Source organism: Echinococcus granulosus (assembly GCF_000524195.1).
Source record: "Echinococcus granulosus chromosome Unknown EG_S00005, whole genome shotgun sequence".
Taxonomy (NCBI): domain Eukaryota; kingdom Metazoa; phylum Platyhelminthes; class Cestoda; order Cyclophyllidea; family Taeniidae; genus Echinococcus; species Echinococcus granulosus.
In genome coordinates this window covers 1,545,111-1,566,418 of record NW_020170385.1, presented here as the reverse complement: position 1 = coordinate 1,566,418, position 21,308 = coordinate 1,545,111, and the positions used below count along the sequence as shown (strand labels likewise).

The 21,308-nt window shown below is 40.0% G+C and overlaps 4 protein-coding genes across 4 annotated transcripts in view; 1 reads left to right on the top strand and 3 right to left on the bottom strand. All coding sequences in view use genetic code 11, as the record gives it.

Annotated features, from left to right (window-relative positions):
- Positions 1–3,615: 3,615 nt before the first annotated feature.
- Positions 3,616–4,152, bottom strand: EGR_01427 (Protein phosphatase 1 regulatory subunit; the record flags this gene model as incomplete). Its single annotated transcript, XM_024490676.1, has 1 exon — positions 3,616–4,152. One exon carries the CDS (start codon positions 4,150–4,152, stop codon positions 3,616–3,618), a length of 537 nt encoding a protein of 178 aa, XP_024355000.1.
- An 844-nt stretch (positions 4,153–4,996) lies between these two features.
- On the bottom strand, positions 4,997–10,093 carry EGR_01426 (Ubiquitin hydrolase; the record flags this gene model as incomplete). The annotated part of the gene is given in 14 exon segments (XM_024490675.1): positions 4,997–5,271; positions 5,288–5,321; positions 5,505–5,673; positions 5,942–6,227; positions 7,250–7,440; positions 7,514–7,650; positions 7,918–8,202; positions 8,453–8,611; positions 8,675–8,978; positions 9,198–9,226; positions 9,358–9,497; positions 9,532–9,777; positions 9,811–9,944; positions 9,981–10,093. The coding sequence occupies 14 exon segments, from the start codon at positions 10,091–10,093 to the stop codon at positions 4,997–4,999; spliced, it is 2,502 nt and encodes an 833-aa protein (XP_024354999.1).
- Positions 10,094–11,309: 1,216 nt separating this feature from the next.
- Positions 11,310–14,990, top strand: EGR_01425 (Digestive organ expansion factor; the record flags this gene model as incomplete). Its single annotated transcript, XM_024490674.1, has 10 exons — positions 11,310–11,353; positions 11,402–11,625; positions 11,784–11,916; positions 11,986–12,251; positions 12,449–12,802; positions 12,890–13,061; positions 13,284–13,382; positions 13,922–14,132; positions 14,545–14,591; positions 14,834–14,990. The coding sequence occupies 10 exons, from the start codon at positions 11,310–11,312 to the stop codon at positions 14,988–14,990; spliced, it is 1,707 nt and encodes a 568-aa protein (XP_024354998.1).
- Positions 14,991–18,169: 3,179 nt separating this feature from the next.
- Positions 18,170–21,308, bottom strand: part of EGR_01424 (hypothetical protein) — a gene marked incomplete at both ends in the record, with an annotated part of 14,866 nt that continues 11,727 nt past the window's right edge. Inside the window, 2 exons of the mRNA XM_024490673.1 lie at positions 18,170–18,327; positions 20,219–20,368. Coding sequence (XP_024354997.1) covers positions 18,170–18,327; positions 20,219–20,368 — 308 coding nt within the window. The remainder of the gene's footprint in view (positions 18,328–20,218; positions 20,369–21,308) is intronic.

The following is a 21,308-nucleotide window of genomic DNA, read 5'->3' as shown; positions in this document are numbered from 1 at the left end:
GCAATCTTTGCCACGAATGACATCTATTGGATTCAAATCAATTGGAATTTTGGAAAAAATGAAAATGAGGAATCGTGGAAACACAGTTGATTTGTTCAGCTATGTTATGCGAGCTTCCACAAAAGGAAAAAATATGAATATACAGGAAACTACAGAGGACGATTTCAAAGAAAACTATGTCACTATATCAACTGTCTGCGCTTCTGATTCGGACAAAGCACCATGTGAAACTGAGGATCACTTCATTGAATTAAAGTTTTCTCCGTTGTTTCGGCACTTTGAAAGGTAAGCTTTGATGATGCCAAATAACTTTAATGTGCCTCACTCTAGGTTTTGCCGTTTTAAAGGCTGGGGGCACATGTTTAAGATGTAAAATGGAGGTTAGTATCCATTTATTTATAGTGAATTAAAACGCAAGTAAAGCTGTTTAGTATAAAAGCTCTTTTCGTTAAGTAAACATACTAGTAAATGGTCACATATAGGAAAGTAGTTTCATAATAGCTAAGGAAACAAATATTTGTTTTGCTTGCCTTGACTGTCACGTTAAAATTTGACCACATTTGTGTTGGAGGCAATTAACAATAATTCAACTAGGCACAGTTTTAAAATATCATTACGAAATTCCGAAATCGTAAGATGGGCTGAATACAACTTGTCATTAATTGTGTTGGGTTGCTCAAATTTGTACAATGGATATGGTTATAGAATGCCAGATTTAAAGTGATCATGCAAATCAAGGCGTTTTTTGAATCACCTGTTTTATAAGTTAAGGTAAATCAGTTAATAACATTGACAAGCTCTACGAAAATGCGTGTCTTTAAAATGAGCCCATGAGTAAGCATATGTGAGGCGCAGAGAACATTTGACAAAACTTTTAATGTAGAAAAAATGACTGACTGGCTGGTTGACTAAATGAGTAAATGAATGCATGTGATACTTTACAGATTTATGCAAACTGACAAGCTTTGACACACCTAAGTAACTTCAAACGAGTGCATTACGCACAAACCACAACCTCAGTCTAGTTAAGATATTTTCGCATAAAATTGATGGGTAAGTCTGGATGATGAAGGGTTGAAACCACGAATGCTGAATGAAGTGCATCAATAGTCATTCTGAAGTGCCAATATATTTATATACGCTACGTCAAACCAACTTGTGTTCTACACTGAGCGATTATCGCCAGGACGTTTGCAGTCTAAACCTCAAATGAAGTAAATTTTTTACAAACCCATCTACGTCTTTCACGAAAAACGCCGATGGAGAACATGTGATACATTCTTGGGGAGAATATCCAATGGACATTTTACAATGTTGTATTTAGTTAAATAAAATTGGATAATGAATGTGTTACTGATACATATTGAGGCTTATAAGAGGCATTTTTCACAAAACAATGAGGCGTATAATGTACCCACAATGGTTCTTTCGTGCTAAACCATAAAATGTCTAACGTAGAATGATGTGCTGAACTTTCTGAAATTGTAGCAGTGACCAGTCACCAAATCAAGCCACAAGTCGTTCCCCCTCCCATTTAAAATCAAAAGTTCCGCTCGCTATCCATAAAACAAGTGTAACAAATCACAGTGCCAGTTCATGCCTGACGGGAACGCTCGTTATACTACCAATCATTCAAAAGAGGAACATTTTGCGAATTTTCGTATCAGCAAAGATAGGAATTGTTTAAAAGTTAGTTGCTACTTTTAATCATATTTCCGCTTTTTGATAAATCAAAGGATGCCTCGTGGAGCCTGTCATTGTTACAGAAGAAACTTAAAGCCACGTTTGTGATCCATACTTAGCGGTTGGCGTAACTGATGTAGGTATGTATCATCCATTGCAATATTTAGCGTTCAATGCTAAAAAGGTGAATTGACTGAGTAGACTTGCCTCAGATACGATGGAAAATTTCAGAATAAATTCATTTATCGACATCCACTGCTAGTATCAGCTCTGGACATTACAAAGATACGCCAACAGTTTTAATGCTCATCAGCACAATTGACATGAAAAATTTTTGAACCGGAAGCTTATAAGAGGTTTTGAAAAAATAATTTTATGCAACTGAAGGGCATAAGTGCAGGTGTGCGCCGCGCGTAATGGCGAGGATCGTTGCGTCTGGGCCATTGTTCTGTGCAATCAGTCAGTGTCACGATCAGGAATCTATGCCTTCGGACCAGTGCTCAAGTACACAACTTAGATCCAAATGTAATGCATTGCTAGAAGATATGAATTTTCACCAGAGCTGAAATTGCCTTTATTCGCATGACGGGTAATTTAAATGATTGGAAATACATAGGTAAATAGTTTCAAAATACCTCATAGTCAATTTACACTGAATTGGAACGAGTGAAATGCATGCATGCAACCCTCCGTGAAGTGACACGTAGCACACTTTCAAATAATGTGGGAAACTAAAGCGACTCAAACTTAAAAGAGCTATTCTAAAAACGATAAATCAACGAACAAAATCCCACAGCGTTTGACGCCACTCTGACATCACCTGTTAGCTGGCCATTTGAGCTGTCTGTGCATCCCAGAGTTAGCTGTGGTGTTTTACCCATGTTATAGGGAAGTATTGATGCGCTAGTGTGTTAGCGGTTTGCTTAGTCAATCTCGTAATGCAATTATGAATTTAAAAGCATCAGAAGAGAATCCATTTTCACACCCTGAACATCCACACTTTTAATCTCATTCAATAGCCACACTCGCTCTGCTTTACTTTCAGAATATGCTACTCAATGGGCTCTATAAAACGAAAAGGGAAGAAGCTTGGCAATTCTCTTAATTGCACAAATACGGGGCATAGACGGTTAACGGAAGAAGATTTTTACGACCAATGTTTAGATCGACACTGCACTACCCCCGACTACTTACAAGCAAAATTTGCTCTCTACGACTCTCGTATGTCTTCATAGACGGCTCCATTTAGCATTATACATTCATCAACTCACAAATACCAAGTTAGTACTGACCTTGGACTACCGGTGCGTACAGGGTTTTGGCTGCGCGCTGCTGCAATACGTGCCTACCCATCCCACATCTTCGTGATATACGTTAACTACGAACCCCTCATTAAAGTACATGCGCTAAAGGGCCTCCTTGTGCGAGGCATTATAATTATTTGATTGGTTCTGCAAGTCGCATCAATGACTTTTGCATGGGAAATCTAGGGAGCGCAATTGACGCAAATTCAAGTCCTCAAGCTCGAGGCAATTTCACCATTTAGACCTCCAGGAGATGTCCTAGTTTTATCTTTTAATATGGGGTAGTCGATACGCACAAAAGACATGGATGCAGAGACGAATTTGAAGCACTGAATCAACATTGGAATTTGGGCATGAAAACCAGAATGCTAAGTATCTAGGAGCACAAACAGGCACAAAATCCCGACATTTACTAAACTTGCTAAAAAGTGATTTTTCCAGTCGTAGGGTTCAACCATTTCACCTCACATTTCTTACTGAACGAAAATGGTGAAAGATAAAAATTTTGGCATTTATTTATGTCTCATCAGAATTGGGAACTGTACTATGAAAGGACGCCACAAGCTATCAGGCCAAGGGGGAGCTTATGAACGATCCTAACGTTTCTTTTTGCCAACCGGTGCCACATCTATGGAAAATATATTATTTTTTGCTCCCGTTCAGGGGGCTTGGGAGGAATGGAAAATTTTGGAACCAAAGGCTCAACTGACATTTCGAATACGTGTGCGGGGTCCGGAGGAATCCCCTGCTCCGCTAGCTCTAAAACTTTGCGCAGCCTGCTTCCACTGGGCGCGTACTCGCGGGGCGTACAGAGGGACCACGTCGGCTTGCCCGCGGCCGCACCGGACAGCAGCAACAGTTGGGCACACTTCAAGTGATTGTTCTTTGCTGCCAAGTGCAGTGGCGTGACGCCGATCGCATTCTCCAGATCAACTATCGCCCTGTTGCACACCAGAATCTTCGCTACCTCGAAATTGCCATTCTTGCAAGCTATGTGAAGAGGTGAGAGCCCAAAACCATTGATCCAATTGGGGTCTACACGCTCCATCAAGATGCGTCGTGCCCTGTTCAAATCATTAGTACACGCTGCCTCGCACAAGGCTTCTTCCAAGTAGAAATGAGCCCGCGGGTAAACAATTCTCGGCAGCCCTTCCTCACCTCCCATTTGTCGTAAAGGTCTGTTAATCAACTGGCGCGCATAGTTCTGCGTATTTGAAATAAGGATCAATACAACGACTGCTCGGATCATACTACTACTTTTTACCCAGGAAAAGTCACTGAGTGAAATGTTGAATCGCACCAAAAACACTTATTAGAGCAGTAGTTTTATAACTCATATTTAACATTCCCATGGCATTACTGAAGGCTTCCAAATGACGCCAAATCTTCCAGTCTTTTGCGAACTCCCTCACTCCACTTGAAACACAGAAGGGACATATCGACCGCTGACAGCACTAGAACGGAATAGTGAAGCATGATCCCAGTTACCGGGATTTAGCGAGCATTGTAAGCAGTGACGAATATCGAACGAGGTTATCCATCACCATTACTAATGTAAAACATTGAGGTAAGAAGTGTATGATCAACCAAGGTATACAAACCCTCAGTTGACAACAAAATCTGCATACAATCAAAAATTATGCACAAACACCGAGCCATACTGAATGCACCTCAAATTAGCCAGTGAGGTACAATTGCATGCAACACCTCAAACTGAAGATTTCTTGAGCTTCTCACCTAGATACCAGTTGCGGTAAAATGCCATGGTGCATTCAAAAGTTGACAGCACTGTTTCAAGATTAATTAGATTAGAATGCAATAGTGCAGCACCTGAAATCGTTGCCAACGCAATATACCTTCTACTCTAGCTATTAAAGTACAAACTTTAGGAAAACAGGTTCTGGCCCGGAAAAAAAAAATTTGCAACTAGAGACACAACCACCATCGTTAGGTGAAATGGAAACTTCTACAACAGGAAACCCAAGAAGTGGATAGGACTTTAAATCCTTTTACCCAGTTGTGAATTGTCTACGGAGCTCAAGAGCGAACTGAGCAGAGTAACTAAGACAAACATCACTTGAGTCATCGTTGAATTGAATAAACGGTTGTTCACAGAAACCATGTAAGCAAGATGGACGACCGCATGTGTATGCGATTGCATCATCCGCGTTTCCAAGGGCTGAGCTCGAAGAACGAAATACAAAATATTGAAGTCTGCCTGAGAGAGAAGCAGTAGAAAAGTTAGAAGCCGAGAAGAGGTCAGTACCCATTGATGGTCTCAGGGCTCGTAGAAATCGAACTCAACATGTACACGAGGATGTATGCATCACCAGTCTAAAGCAAGAGAGGAGAGAAATAAGTGCGAGAAAAAGGCACCCCCAACTGCCACCCTATTACGTTAGAATTTAAATAGGAAGAAAAGAGCAATGCGACGTTAAATGCACCTCCATTTAATATCGCGAGCAGGTAAGTTACGAGTCACAGTGAATTAACGCTAGTACCCTGACTAGAACTTACCACAACAGAACTACGCAGCACGTCGACAAAACTGTCATTGAAGCTGTACCATGTTTTCCCGTTTTTAGCGTATGCGGTGTAGTGACCGCCACCAACAAAACCCATGTGATTGCTCACTGCCACAAGGTCGTACACCTTGGTACCTTCGACGCAGGTCACCTTCAAATTCCTATCACAAGAAAAAAGTCGAGAAATTGTAGTAATTTCACCACTGCCACCACCACAAATGTATGGGCTTACTGAAGATACTTTAACAACTCCAGTCAGTGGAAGTAGGTTGAGTTAAACTCTGAGAAGTTTATATTAGATTAAACATCGCAGTAAAGTGTAACGCGGCTGAGTTTCAATGTTAAAGCATAATCAACCAGTTTGAAAACTTCTACAAGAACCTCAGGGCATTAAAATTGCGGTTAAGGCGAAGATACCATACAACTTACGTCTCAGGATAATCGACAAATGCTTTATTTTTGACCATCCGATAGACACTTCTATAGCGCTTTAGATGAATTACGAGGACCTGGGGAAGAGACCAAATATCGAATTTCTTGAAAGCCTGTCGATGTTGCTGACACTTTTTGCAATACCAAAGATCCTGATCACCAAGTTGTTCAGACGCAAGGAAGAGGTCAATGCAGTCGTCCAGTTTTATATCAAGTCGAGCAGGCGATCCGTTGAGTTCAATTCCCAGACTTTCGGGAAGCCCGATCAATATGCAACTTTCGTCTTGGGTGAGATTACGAAATGGTAACAAATATAAATAATAGCATTAGCGACCTTCGCAAAATAATCTACAGTACTCAAAAAATATTCCGATCTATTGGGACACCGAAAAAAATCATAGTAAAACCTGCAAAACTACTCATATCTTCACAGTTCAATAACAGTCGAAACAAATAGGCAAATTTTAAACTTTAATAAAAATTGAAGCTTAAAATAAAACTAAAATGGGGATTAAACGTGGAAACAAGAAAATAGGTCTCATAAAAAGACTGAGAGTAAAGGGAATTGCGTTTTACCAACTACTACAAGATGCCAACATGATGATGAATCATTCTAGTGCCAACTTAGTTTATAAGCCCATATAAGTAAATAAGGCGTTAAAAAAACGCCTAACGTACTTTATGATGAAAGTTCGAAATGGAACATTTAGCATTTTACTGTTAAAATACACCAGGTATCTAAGATCGAAGATCAACAGGAAAAATTAGCTTTGTAGCAAAAAAACCTTGAAATAACGGAAAGAAAATCACAAATAGGAAACTGGAAACCAATCAAATAGTAAGTCATTTTCTATTCTCTCCATTTAGACACCTTTTATGAACAAAAAGGACGACGTTTTCTTTCACTGCACCGGCTGGTTCCGCAATACAATGGATCAACAAAGGAGAGTACGCGGTGGTTTCTCGTAACTAGACTGTTTTTAGTATTATTGAAGCTCTTCAAGATACGTTCACAGGCTCAGATCTTTGTTAGAGATGGTAAGTCTGCCAAAAAAAGTTCCTCCAAGCCTCGTGGAAGCCACCATGACCAACAAAGTATGATGCGCTTGTTTCAAGATAAATGGGACTTGCAAGAAATGCTTCATCGTGATCCCACGGAACCTCGTTAACCCCTCCCTCCAATGAACAGAAATACTACACTACTTCGAAACAGTGAAAAAAAGGCATGTAACCTAGAGTTCTACAGTGGCCAATTCTCATTAATTAAAACAATGCCGTTGAATGTGTGCGCATGCAATAACTTACCATTGAGGTCAAATACTTCACTGTCCGGGCTGAACTTGAGCTTCTCCAAATTAGCAAAGCGCTCGAACATTTCACCATACTTTGCAGAAATAGAAGAGAGCTCCACCTTGACGGCAAGAATAAGGTCTTTTTTTGTAAACCGCCTTTGACTGATTCTGAGATTTGCCAAGAATGGCGGCAACTCTGCCTCTCTAAGGGTAGAATCCAAATAAAAGTTTATGAACGGGAAACAATGAAGCAACACACCCCAAGGACGCTACTTACCCATCTACATGAAGGAAAATTTGGACGTAAGAACTCTTGGTAAGGTTAAAGATGCAAACTTCTTCAAAACGTAGACTTTCTTCCGATGTGAGTGGAATCACCTTCAAGTGATTGCCATAGACAGTCGTCACCACATACTACATGTAAATCAACTTAACATTGTTAAATGGACAAAAAATAGCCTATTGGAAAGCGATCTTCGGAAATCAAATGTGAACACATTACAAGCTGTATCCACCATGAATAAGTGGAACTATAAACATTGCAAACATTGCTCGAATAAATACCTAATTAGATTGTGTTTATTTGAACATCTCGTGTCGGTCACTACTCCACTGTAAATATGCAAAACACAACACAAATAAGGGATTATCAGATCAGTCTCCCAAGTACAAACGACTTACCTCACATCTATCTTGATGAGGTAGATGTCGTTCAAAAGAAGTGAGGATGTCTTTGGCCCGACAGCTGGGTACTACGGGTAGAAGATACTTCTTGCTGGGCCAAAACCTGACAACTACGTCGACATTAGTTAAGGGGAGGCTTAATGAGTTGAATGGATCAAAAGTTATGGAGACGAGCTTGCACTCAGGACAGGTAACAGTGGACTTGAGAAGACCGTAAAAGAGATCCACAATAATCGAGTCATTACGTTTCTTGAAGTTGGACCAGGCTTCTTCCGCCAACACCTAAAATGAAGACGATCAGAAAAAAGCGCACATGCTTGATTACAATTGAAAGCAGACTGGTATTTAAAGAGAAATAAATCATGAAACCAAAAAACTTTGATGCAGAGACATGTGCCTTCGCCAAAGGGTAGAGTGAAGAGAGGACTGATAGGGTAATAACATTAGAAGAATTCAAAATGTAGACAATTTACACAAACACTGTACCAAACACCTGCAGTATTGCATCAAATGAAAAACAGTTGAAGCTCACTTTGTCTGGACGCCTGTCCGCATCTTTGGCCTCGATAGGGGGCTTCTGTTTGACTTTGTTCAAATCCTCGTGAAGGAAATCCAATAGAAAATTCATCAACTCCTGAGCATCTTGCTGCTGGTAACCAGCAAACTGGGGAGCGATTTTCGCTATTTGTATCTAGATAGTAAAAAAAATTAATTGCCCGCAAAGGGTAAGACAAAACAAATGAAATTCAATTACTTTTAGTTCTCGCGGCACACAGGTGCCTCCCCGATTACATTCACTCCACATCTGACGCATTAGACATGCAAACGCTCGAGCAATATTTCCACCTGAGCCAAGCTTATTTTCCGAATTGATATGATCTTCGAAGTGGTTGGCGATGACATAACTACGGAGCGGAGCAACGCTCGCAATGCATTGAATTGCACTGTTCATAAAGCAGGTGTTCCCGAGATTACTTAAACCACATACTCCAAGAGGATAAGATGAATCAAAATTTTTGTAAGAATATAATCCATGGAGTCCATTGCCATTCGCCATACTAAAAGGAAGGCAGCGCATCAACAGTGCTACCACATCCATGTACTGGACGATACTGCATGAAATGTGTCAGAGGCTCAAATTTATCAGTCTGTTTGTAACGAAATAAAGTATCAAAAAGTACTTGAAAGGGGATGGATAAAGTATTATAAAGATTAACCATGAAAACCCCATTTCAGGAAGCATCTATTTATGATCGCAATAAAAGTGCAAACTATACCTCTTAGACACTACCGCATACTCAATATCCTGCAAGAATAAAAAAAGTTAGGGTAAGTAGCGATGAACCTCCAGTAATAAATGAGCCTGGTTTTTACTTCAGAAAGATACAAAAAACTCATGATATAATGTTAGTTAATCAAACGAGACTATGCGTGCACCTTTTCACCGTCGAGGCTGCACTCCTTGAGGGTAGCCTTTTCATCATCGGGTAGCTTATCTCCATTTTTGGCGTCAAAAAGGTGGATATCCACATCCGATTTAAGACCATTTTTGTTTCTTATGTAGTTCTTGACATAACCTAGGGTAATAACGCCAAAGTAAGTACAACCTACCAATCGTTTCCTTAGAGTCGCACTCCAAATCAAGTTCTTTGTGTTCTCTGCGCGGACGCAAATGAAGGAAAGGTGGATATAAGTCAAAGGACGGTTCTTTGTCATTCGTGACGTAAACCTTGCGATAAGGAATAGCCCTTTCATCACCTTCGAAGCCATACCAATTAGTAAGCTTCTCAAACAATGCTTCAGGAATACACATTACATCAACTCTCAAAGCAAGATTGATTTTTAGCTTCCCATCACCTATATGAAAAGTGCAGGATAAAGACGGTATACTTGTTATAGAAGAGATGTCTAGGGGGCCAGGTGGATCACCTTTTCCCGTAATATCAGCCTTGTTATCGCTCTCCGTTCGCGAGCGACGTATGTATGTCTTCCATTTATCAAACCAATCCTTAGAAATAATTACACTACATATCTAGTATGCAGTAGATCAAATTCTTTACCATCGCTCATCATCAACAGCTTCCAGCTTTGGTATATCGCCATCGTAAAAATACTCATCATATTTCCGCTGTTGTTCGCCAATATTATGGAAGCAATCGTCCATCTTCCCCATTAAGCAAACGGTGGGTGCAAGTCACGAAATTCCAATGAAGCGCAACGTACAAAAAAGGCTCGAACAAATTTAACATAATATAAAACTAGAAACAAATAAGAAGTTAAAAACTTCAGCGAAGATAATCAACCAAATACACTGAAAGTTAAAATATAAGGCGCACACATACAACGCTTAACCAAAGTATCAATTAATATATCCATGGTCAAATTTAAAGTACATTGGGAAACTAGGGAGCGAAGCATATATTGTGCTCTAAGCAAAACTTGCATACTATAGTTTTTACGTATAGGGTTTCAGTTGGCATAGATCTGGAGCTCGATTTTTGGAAATACCTACCTATTAGCCATGCCATCAAGCATAATTAGTTGCACACTAGCGCATTTTTATCCAAAGGTGGATGCGATAAACCGTAAACACGAGAAGATTAGATATCTTAGTGACCACCAGCCGAAATGATGGGTCAACTTTCGCAATATGATGCAAATTGTGGGTTAATTTATCGCAACACAGAACAAGTAAACATCAATCAAATTCTGTTTTGGCATGCTTGGAATTTTGCAACAATTCGCTGGTGCCTTCTTGATGATTTTAGAGCTTAAAATCTTCCTGCTGTTTTTGGTGGCACAAATTTCATAATTCGTGTTGTTTTATTGTGCTTGCATGTTTGTATACATTCATGGATTTGTTGGTATAGCCTAATGGTCATCTGCTGGTTTTCTGTTTCGCGGCATGGCACCGGGGCAGGTTGATGATGCTGCTTTCGAAGGTAGTCCTTGTCTTGACATTGCTACGTTGAAGGCTCTTCTTTTCTTCGTCATTTTAATTTTGACTACCTAAGATTGGACACACTACCTGCCATTGAATGCAAGTCAATACTGGTTCGTGCTTTCATCGCTGTTATTTGTCAATATTCCCTTAGAGCCCTACTAGTGGATACTACCGATCAACATCACAGTCGGATGTGTTTCCTTTTTTGGACAATAAAAATGTTGAACTTTGTTTCTTTACTGACGTGATTTTAGCCTATATCTCCGACCCAGATAACAAGTCTGAATGATATATTTCGAATTATTGACAACTATGAAGACCTTTGTTATTGTCTTCGCAATCCAGAAATGGAGTCAGTCCGAGAACTTTACTGTGTGCATGCCTTAAACCATATTCTAAAGTAACTTTGTTTTTCTCGTCAATTGTCTTAAGGTCTCGTAAAATTATGCTGAAGAATACTGCTCGTGTTGTGAAGTTGGGTCTGGATGAGTGAGTTTCGCAATATTTCTCAATTGATTCTTACGTCTGCAACTCTAGTTCTATTCGGGACCAGGGATTTCATCGGGCCAGGGTTATGGTTATTCTACCAACTCGCGAAGCGGCTAGGAGAACCGTGCATCAAATGTTGCGTCTCATGCCGAAAGGTTCTACAGTCAGTCATAGAAAGCGTTTCGAGCGTGATTTCGGTCCTCAGGAGGGTCAAGCCGATCGCGACAAGCGGAAAGGAAAAAAGCCACCTGATTTTGAGGAGTGGTTCTCATGTATGATAGTCTCCTTATTGCATGTTTGCTGTGATGTGTCTGTGTTGCTCATAAATTTTCAGATTCTCAGCAACTAATGTATTTATTTGTGTGGTTGAAGCTCTTTACGTTAATGTTTTAGCCTCCGGTAGATATCGCCTAACTTTTTCTCGGCTTAGGCAACTCCGATGATCGTTTTCGAATTGGTATTGCGGTAGCGAAGAAGTCCGTAAAACTCTACTCCGCTTTTTCGGAATCTGATATTATATTGGCCTCTCCACTAGGTCTGGAAACGCTTATGAATAACAAGGAGTAGGTTACATCGCCTTACACCTTGATTTATCCTTGGAATTGCTAGGAAATGATTTGTTTATTTTACAGAAATGAATCTTCGGACGTACAATACATAACTGCTTCAATTGAGGTCTTAGTTATTGATCAAGCGGAGCATTTACTAATGCAGAATTGGGCAACAGTTCAGGACTTCGTCAGTCGATTAAATCAGAGACCGAAGAAACCGTCGTTTTCTTTTCCTGCACGCATTCGTCTCGCCTATTTAGCAGGCTTTGCCGCGCGATATCGCCAAACGCTGATCTTTTCTGCAGTGAATAATCACTTGATTAACGCCTTATTAGGCAAGTGTGAAAGTAAGTAAATGTTTTTGTATGTGTAGAATGCTCTTGTGCACTTATTGTAATTAATTTTAGAAGTCCTACCTACATCCTTACATTTCATTAAGTTAGCTAGAATAGGCTGAATATTTCAATCCCTTCCCATTGAATTCCACTTTCACAACATTATATGTAATATTCATGATGGTTTACATTCATTTATTCTGACACAGACTTCCAAGGCATGAACCTGTTCCTCTCTATTCCGCAATATCAAGCTGGCAGTTTGTTTTCCGGTTTTTTGCCGGAAAATCACCGTGTACCTGGACTCAAACGGTCGGCTAAAGAGGCTTTGGAGGCATCGGTGCGCTTAACGGCTTTTGATAACTTCAAGCTGCAGTTAATCACCTTCGGTGTAGCAGGATCTTTCCGCACCTCAAATCCTTTGTTTGAGTCGACAAAGAGTGTCGACTCCCCTGACAGTAGTGGTGAGGAGGAATTATGTATAAAAACCGCGCGCCTGGGAGAGACAAATAATGCAGTGGTGTCAAAAAAGAGTCTGTCTGCCTACAATCTGTCAGATACAGGTGGGCTTGCCCAGAAAAAGGATTATTATCTGATAGTCATAATATATGAATCTACATGCACTTGCTCTGTAATTGTTCCAACCTTAGGTGGACGTACAGTACCACTTGCCCGACTTGCCGCTTTCAAACAGCGTCTGCTCCCACGTCTTCGGAAAGGTGTTGACGAGCGCGTGCTTATCTATGTTCCTGACTACTATGATTTGGAGGAATTACGGAAATTGCTACGCGAAGAAGCTCTTTCGTTCTGCTGCGTACACGAGTGTGTTTCATGTTTTTCTACTGTATTTCGAGGGATATTTCTGCAGCCAGACCCCGTTATCATCGTATTTTTCGTTTTTCGAAGTCCTGTTTTTACAACTCCTTATGCATTTTTACATGTTACCTTAAAACCATCCTCCTACCTTTGAAAATTATTTCTACTTTCTGTTTGTGGCTTATTTTGCAGGAATACTTGGTCCCTCAGTTTTTCATCCTATTTCAGGTATTTAGAGGATAATGAAGCTGAAAGGTACAGGAATCTCTTTGACCAAGGCCGTATTCGTATCATGCTCCTTAGCGAACGATATTACTTTTACCGAAGGTATGCTCCCTTCACGCTCACTTTTCTGAAGTGATTTACCCTATTTCGCCTCATTTTTAAAATCCAAAGTGGGGTTGTTATTCTCCAGTGTACGTTTATTCTAGGTATGTTAACTTTGCTTGGGGTGAAGTGACAACCCTTGCTGTCATGATTTCAGGCCTAGGTTGGTATGTTTTACTTTCAACACCAGCTGTTGTGGAAAAAAAATTGTACAAAATTGCCTAAGGTCCTTCTGTGACTTTTAGAATTCATCTTTTAACAGGACCGCTTCAGTTTACTATCTTCAATTTATCTTGGATCTTGACAGCTTTTTACGGTTACTTTTACGGTCAGTTTTTTGACATAGGACCAATGAACTACCTTTGTTTATTTGAGTTGTATTTTTCAACAGCAGGGCCAAGTGCGTGGTTATTTCTCCTAGTTCCTTATTTTACTCTAAATTTTTTAAGTAAACGGATGCTTCACTACTGTATACATACATGTCCATTGTGGGGCCCTAAGTGGTGATTGCTAATAGCCAACTGAGTGGTGGTGTTTAGGCGAAAAATTCGGGGAGCTCGCAATTTCATTTTCTATGGGGCACCTACTTTCCCGTGGTTCGTGCGTGAACTCCTCTCAAGTTGTGATGTGGCGCCAGCGGTGGCGACGACGGCGTCAGGTGAAGTTCTCTTTCTCGGCGCCACCAACTCCTCTACCATCCTTTCTACTTCTCTCACCATCCTCTACTTCCCCCCTTGGGAGTCCAGTCAAGTCAGCATGATCACTGCTTCCATTGACGTTTGAACTGTGCTTGCCTCTCACCTCCGTCCCTTCCTTTTTCCTGTGTATGTGTGTATTGGATCCCTTTTGGTATTGGACTACTACAAATGTTTTGCCGGTAGCAAAATTAGTGTTGTCTCAGGCTTACTAGCACAAGTTCGTCTCCACTTTTGAATTTAATCTAGTTTTATAAAGTTGCAATAATAATTGGCTAGCGAAACAATGTTATTCGCATTCCAGCTGTAGTCTATCGCAGCAAGCGGGTAGGCATTATAAAAAACCAAGGTCGGGTTTGCTTATTACTTTGATTCTCCAAGTGTTTCCGAAAGTTTGTTGATTTTTTTTAGCGTTCAGTCAGGATTCCTGTTTAGTAGTCTCAATGGTTTCCTTTTACTATCTACAGGCAATGGCAATGCGGAAGGAGGTTCCGCACAGCGCATCCGTAGTATCGTAAAAGCATAAATACCGGCTTAAGGTCGTGTTAATACATACATGGATGGTAGATAGGGGATGCCATCTATGCTTCATAGGTGGCATTCGTTTCTGGCTGTCGCAGTGGATTTAAACCCTGTTAACATGAGGCGCGACTGGTTTCTAGTGTATCAGGTTGTGATCAAATCAGGCATTTACACCAGTTGGTCGATTAGTGTGGAGAGATTGGACTGATTGCAATTGATCACTTTCCGGAACAGTAGTGAACCTGAGATGGACCCCTGTGACGAGGCGGATTCTAACCTCGAAGTTAATGGTCAGGAGGGGAGGGAAAGGGGCATGTGTGGGAGTGTCGGCAACTGGTATACGCCCGTCGCCTTTGTTGAAGCTGAGGCTTGGAATGATCTTCGGTGTTAGACGCACTAAACCTGCTTAAAAAATCGCCACGTGGGTCAGTGAGCTGGATGTATTGTAGGTTTTGCTCAAGTGATTCCTCGTGTGCCCAGAGTTTTGAAGACAAACAGATATCGTAAGTTCTGGGTCGTTTTTTATGTACAATCACACTATGCATCTATTAAATGCTTAATTATATTGTCAAAATTCCCGTTACCATCCCTCCTCAGGGGAACTTCGCTCTGTCTGGCTACTTGGTGTTCAGATCCGCAGTAAAGTGCTGCCTTATTCCCCTGGCAGTATCGAGCAAAATATGAAATAAAATTATTTTCGGTGGCGGCAACTTAGGTAAAATTAAAATTTGCTATTTTATTTGTAAGCAATTTTGAAATACTCCGCCCTTGTTGAATTATACAACTAGTTCAAATTCACTAATAGCTTTGAAACCACTTTTATGAAACAGTCTCGCGAAATAGGAGGGAGGATTTTCATGCCGCGATTTCAATGACACTGACTTTTGGACAATGTAATTGAAAAATTGCGGCTGTTTTCATTGTCGTTGGTCGTTGCAACCATATTTATTGTTTGTTAGTAAATGTCAGTCATTTACCCAACTGCATTCACTGTCAAATATTAATGGTGTTTTGAAAGGTCATTCGGAACCAATGGGTGCATCCATAAATTCACCATTCGGTTAAACGTGTATCTCGTATCAATCTGTTGAATTGTGGGAAATTCATTGCTTAATTTTTCTACTTTTATTTCAGTGTGCTCACCCCGATGGCTGCTTATTTCGTACTTCTATTAGGGTGGATCAAACCACAATTATGCAGAATTTGGTTTTGACTAACCTGCTGAATGGCGTAAAAGTTTGATCCAACTAACGTCCCGGACTCTACATAGATAGTGGAGAAAAAGTGACAAAGCGTCTTTACTATAAACGGGTTTACTGGTAGATTGAATGGTAATAATTGCAGTATTTCTAGATCCTAGTTTTGGTGTTTAAAGTTTGGTAAACGGATTGGTTTTAATGTATCCGTTGAAAATCAGGTTGGTTATTACGATCACAGTCGTTATCACAAATAAAGGAACGTGCATTTGTGGACGATTGATTCCTCATGCTGTTTCGCATTTGCACGTTCGTAGCCAATTTGGAGCCTAACTGGAATTCCAGGGTCAACATTACAGGCGTTCCCTACATTGTGAGTGCGGACCTGATCAGGAGTCTCATTGGAGCAGCCCATACGGTAGTCATTCAGCCACGTGATCTGGCGAATTCATCATTCAATTACTTTCATGCTTTACCAATAATTGTTTCATTGAGTTGATTCTTCCCACTCTGGACTGAGTCGTTTTGCCAACAATGGAAATTTCTTGAAAGTTTATTTTCGTAGATGTTAATGAACTGTTGTTTTACTGATTGGAATCTACGATTACATGTTGTGAGCTGCTTCATGATTCGTAGTTATTCGCATCCCCGACAAGCGTTTCGACAGATCGTATTTCATCTGGATGCGTATGAGCACTCAAGTTCAGTTATCATTATTGTTATTCACGTCCAATTGTTCTGCAAGAGTGGACATCCACTTTGGGTCCACGAGTGCTTACTAACAGAAGCATGCCCAATATGATCATCGATGGGAGTGACTTTTCTACCACCGATATATCCAGGGGAATATTTATGTAGGGTTCCACCTCTTAACCTTCAACCAGATCTCCTTAAGGCATAATCACTGTATTTAAATACAAAAGCGTATACTTTTGGGACTATTTTACTAATCTACACCTACTTAAATCCCCTCTTTTTCACCGTTGCAGGTTTTGACCTCCCAATGTATACTAACTTAGGGGTAGAATAAATACGTAGAGTGCCGTGATGGCTGTCGCTTGCGAGTGATTACAATCTGCCCATGCATTTCATTAAACTTTATCAAATCATAGTGAGATTTGACTGCTGATTAGGCGCAACCTGAGTGGCCTCCCTCAGAAAACATCGTGAGTATCACAATTTTTCAGTTTCAAAGGGAGGTCGTAAACTGGAAAACAGATGCCGAAACCGATTATTTAACCAAGCACAGAACCAGTATACCTGGTAATCTGTTCTTAATTTTTAATAATAACAGTAGATCACTTGTGAATTGTGATAACATGTGTTCACAATATGTTCTTGAATTCGCAGGACCCATCTCGACGTTTGTCACAATCCAACAATTCTGACATTTGTTACGATAATTTAAACTTATGCATCAATCTGTACAGATGTGAGCACTCTATCGTGCAGAACAAAGTTACGCATCCATGGAAGAATTGGATGTGTTGAAGGCTTTGTGCACTGAGAGACTTCGGTGTCATTTCCCCATCGCTATTAATTCAGTTGACACAACATCAACTGAGGTAATCGATTAAACAAACGAATCGCCAAAGGATTTAGGCACGATGAACTCAGACTGTGTGGATCTTAGTGATCAAATGACCTCCCGACCGTTCTATCTGTGATCCGCAGTCACGATCGCATAATACTTGGAAGGGGACGAAAGTTTGATCTTTCGTCAACGTTTCTCAAAGTACGGAAGGATTATACACGTGTGCAATTGAACTGCCGAACAGGAAATCATTTCTTACCATTGATCCACAACTCAATTAATCAAGTTCAGGTTTGTTTATTCCATGCAGTGCTATACTTGGCAGCATTTGACGCAGTGGTTTGGTGACAAAATCGTTCATGAACTTCTTTGAGACACTTTCAGTAATTTTAACTGAACTCAAGAGTACCTTTTTTTGTAAACTAAGTTACCATGTCATCAAAGCTGACTGGATTTTAACCATCAGAGGGTAGGTACCTGACTTCAGAATAAGGCAATAAATCGGTAAAATCGGGAGCGCTAGGTTGTTAATTACGTGAAATAATGACTTATAATAGTGCCGAAATCTGCACTCTTTCTTGCACTTGTGTCAGCAGTTTTTTAATCAAAAATGAGGTTTTGCTTGTATTTAAAAGTAGCGATCGGATTTGCTAGTTCATTAGGACCGCGTCTACTTATTTTAAACGATGGATGTCTGCTTTATAATGACCGTATCATTTGTCACTTCATATTGAGTGTTCTTGTACCATGGGCTTTCAGTGGCGAAAACCCACTTTGACTCCTTAAACACAGTTTACAGACATTCTTGAGAGCCTTTGCAACAACCAGCCCCTGTGGCTACTATGCCTTATTTAAACAACAAACATAAAATTCCATGTAGAGACCCTTCGCTCCTACTATTTCTAACCAACAAATGAAATTGAAGAAATATTCATAAGTTTGTTCTCCTTTTAAATGCTCCTGATCATTTTGATTCTTAGGAAAACTTGTAGCCTTCACTTGACATGTAGCACAAGTAAATGTAGGCAAACAACTGCTAAATAGCTGTCAGTATCAGAAAGGCTTTAGGTTCCCGAATCTGCCCCTCCAAATAAAATACCCCATTCTAGAAACATTACTGTTTTGCGTTAGTATATAGAGCTACCACAGTTAGAGATGCATTCTGTACTTGACAAATATGGGTGTAACAAATTGGCTCCTCAATTTGCTGTTCCACTTAGTGTCGCAATAATAGTGCTGCCAGTACTTCAAATTTTGCTTTTCGTTCCTTAATGGTTGCCCATCTTCACTCCCACTCTCGCTGTTCTAATCGTTTTCAGTACGATTAGGACCTGAGTGCTAGGTACTTTTCCTCTATCGGGGCTCCTGGTTATATTGAATTTAGTCTATTATCAATGTAATGGTTAATGCAGCTTGACCCCCCTGATAAATCATCACCCGACCTTGAATATACTGCACACCTATTAAAATTTGAAATTAAAGTGCATGTCTTCGACTTCTTTTGCTATTTCAGTTACATCCTGGATAGCCATTTATGGAGAAGTTGCATCTATAAGCCATTTTACCACTAGCCTCGATTGCTCTCTAGCCCAATTGTCAAAGAGCCGATAGGAATTTTCGTTCCTTTGGAAACCGTCACCGTCCGGGAGCCAGTGGATGATGTACAATTTGGCCACTGTATCAGAACCTTGTGAATGCGTAAGGAAGAAACGAAAAGGATTATCTCAGGCCAAGGTGTTGAATGATAATGTGAAGAACATTTACTCGTCTTCATCGTCCCCTAATTCGAAAGAAAGACCAGCAACGTATTTTTTCGAATGTTTAATCTAGGATATTTTATGATTAAGCTAAAAAGCTTTGGCTTTGTCTTAAAACCGTGACATAGGTTTTCAACCCTAACCACAATCGCTTCATTTTAATTTGTGCAATGTCATTTAACAAAATGCTATTCTGTTGAAGCCACTATTTCGGTTAGAGATCAAAGCTCGTAACGCCCTCTTCAAACTATGCGTTACTTTGGTGTTTCGCAGTAATCTTCGAGAGCACAAGGGTGCTCTTTGTGAAAGTCGCTAAATCATGGAAAATGAATCAATCAAATTTATGTGCTCTTCCAAATTTGTATAAGTCAGTACTAAAAATGCAAGTCTTGTTTAGCCAAACATGTTAGTTAAACTCTGTAGCAGTGAAGTAGTAATGCAAGGTGGAGATGGTTGCGTAAGGCATTCCAAAATATCTATAATTTGCTTGATAAAAGCAGCTATTTATCCCTTTCCTCATGTAATTGAAGACATTTATTTGCTAGCGCGGACTATGTGAATCAGCATTTACTGTTCACTCAAAATCTCTTAAAATTTGTACCATCTCCGTTTGGAAGATTGATAGGTCTGATTGCTCATTTATTGCTCCGAACGTCAAGAAGTGTACAGCATTGGGATATTTACTTTTATTCTCGGATTCGACCTTTGCACTTGTAATATGGAGCTCTGATCCTAGCATCTGCGCTACCACTTTTTCAGCCCCTGTGCATGTTCTGGCACCGTTCCAATAACTCCACAGATAATCATAGTATTAAAGCCTGCATTGTGAAGCATGTGCTGATGTCAAGCAAAGAGAGACTTAGAGGAAAAATGGAGCCTTGGCCGAAGTTCATTCCTGATTAATTGATAACCTATAAAGCAAATTAGCAAACTCATTAAGCTAAACGTGATTAAAACGGTCATCTCGCCCTAATGTGACCATTTGCTTTGCGTTGCGTCTTGATACCGTTGCCTGGTGAGCAAATGTCTTTGCCTCTGCGTAAATGCTTCATTAAATCACGAATTTGTAGCATAGAATGGTAGGACTGGTCAAATCGCATTTTTGAAAATGGTGTACTCTAGTCACATCAACCATAGGTAGTACAGAATCTTATTGTATGAATTTTAATGCAGTTAGCATCCAAATTCTTAACATGATTTGAGAAGATAAAAACGATCAATGAATTGCGTGTCCATATAAAAATGCCTCTCGAATAATTAATATCAGCAGTATTTTGAAAGTCTGAAGTATGCTAAAAGTTCCAATACTGGTGGGATGCCTACCTTATAGTTCCTAGGCTGAAACATACTTTTCCTCTTAAGTTCCGAAGTCAAGATACCCCTCTATTTCAGCTCATGAGAACTTTATCACATCAACTGTTTTACAAGGTGAAGTGAAAGTATTAATGGATATTACATTATAAAAACCCAAAAGTTTATTCCAGTACCTCTATGATCCTTCGAGCTCATGTTCGAATGAATCCTCTATGACTTTGATAGACCCTGTTTTCTCAGTGATATCACTCAATGTGACCGACTTTTATTACTCACGCCTCAAAATCACCAGATAGATCAAGCATTATTTGCTATACCCCAGTTAAAGATGAATTATTTCTCTGAAATCATTCTCACTAATAACTGAGGGTCACCACCAATCGAGTAGAGCTAATGTGATCTATACCGAATCAGATATTGCAGTTTCATTGTGCCACGCAACCGAATGTTAGCATCCCCACCTTAGAATGGGACGATTTATCACATTTGTTTTGCGGTCATGCCAATCTACCTTTAATTCCTCAGTTAAAGGTCAACCATTTTGCCTTAAAGTTCTAGTAATCACAAAAACGAAAAATGTAATTAATTTAAAAAAAGTCCCAGAATCAAGCCTTGGACACTGAACAAACCGAAAGTTGAGTTTGGTTTGAGGCATGATAAGGTAATCACTAAAATCCCCACACTTACTTAATTGTTTTCGAATGAATTATAAGTGGGGTCCCTATTCACAATTCGATAACTCTGCCTCGTATCGTAATAAAGCAATGACACGTTGTATTTCATTGAGTAATCCCACTGTCCCAAACTGAGGCGGAGAAATTAGTTGTAACGCATTGAAATGGGGAATCCCGGGCTCTTGTGCTCATCGTCAAACCCTTGACTGGTGCAATTAATCATCCTACTAATTA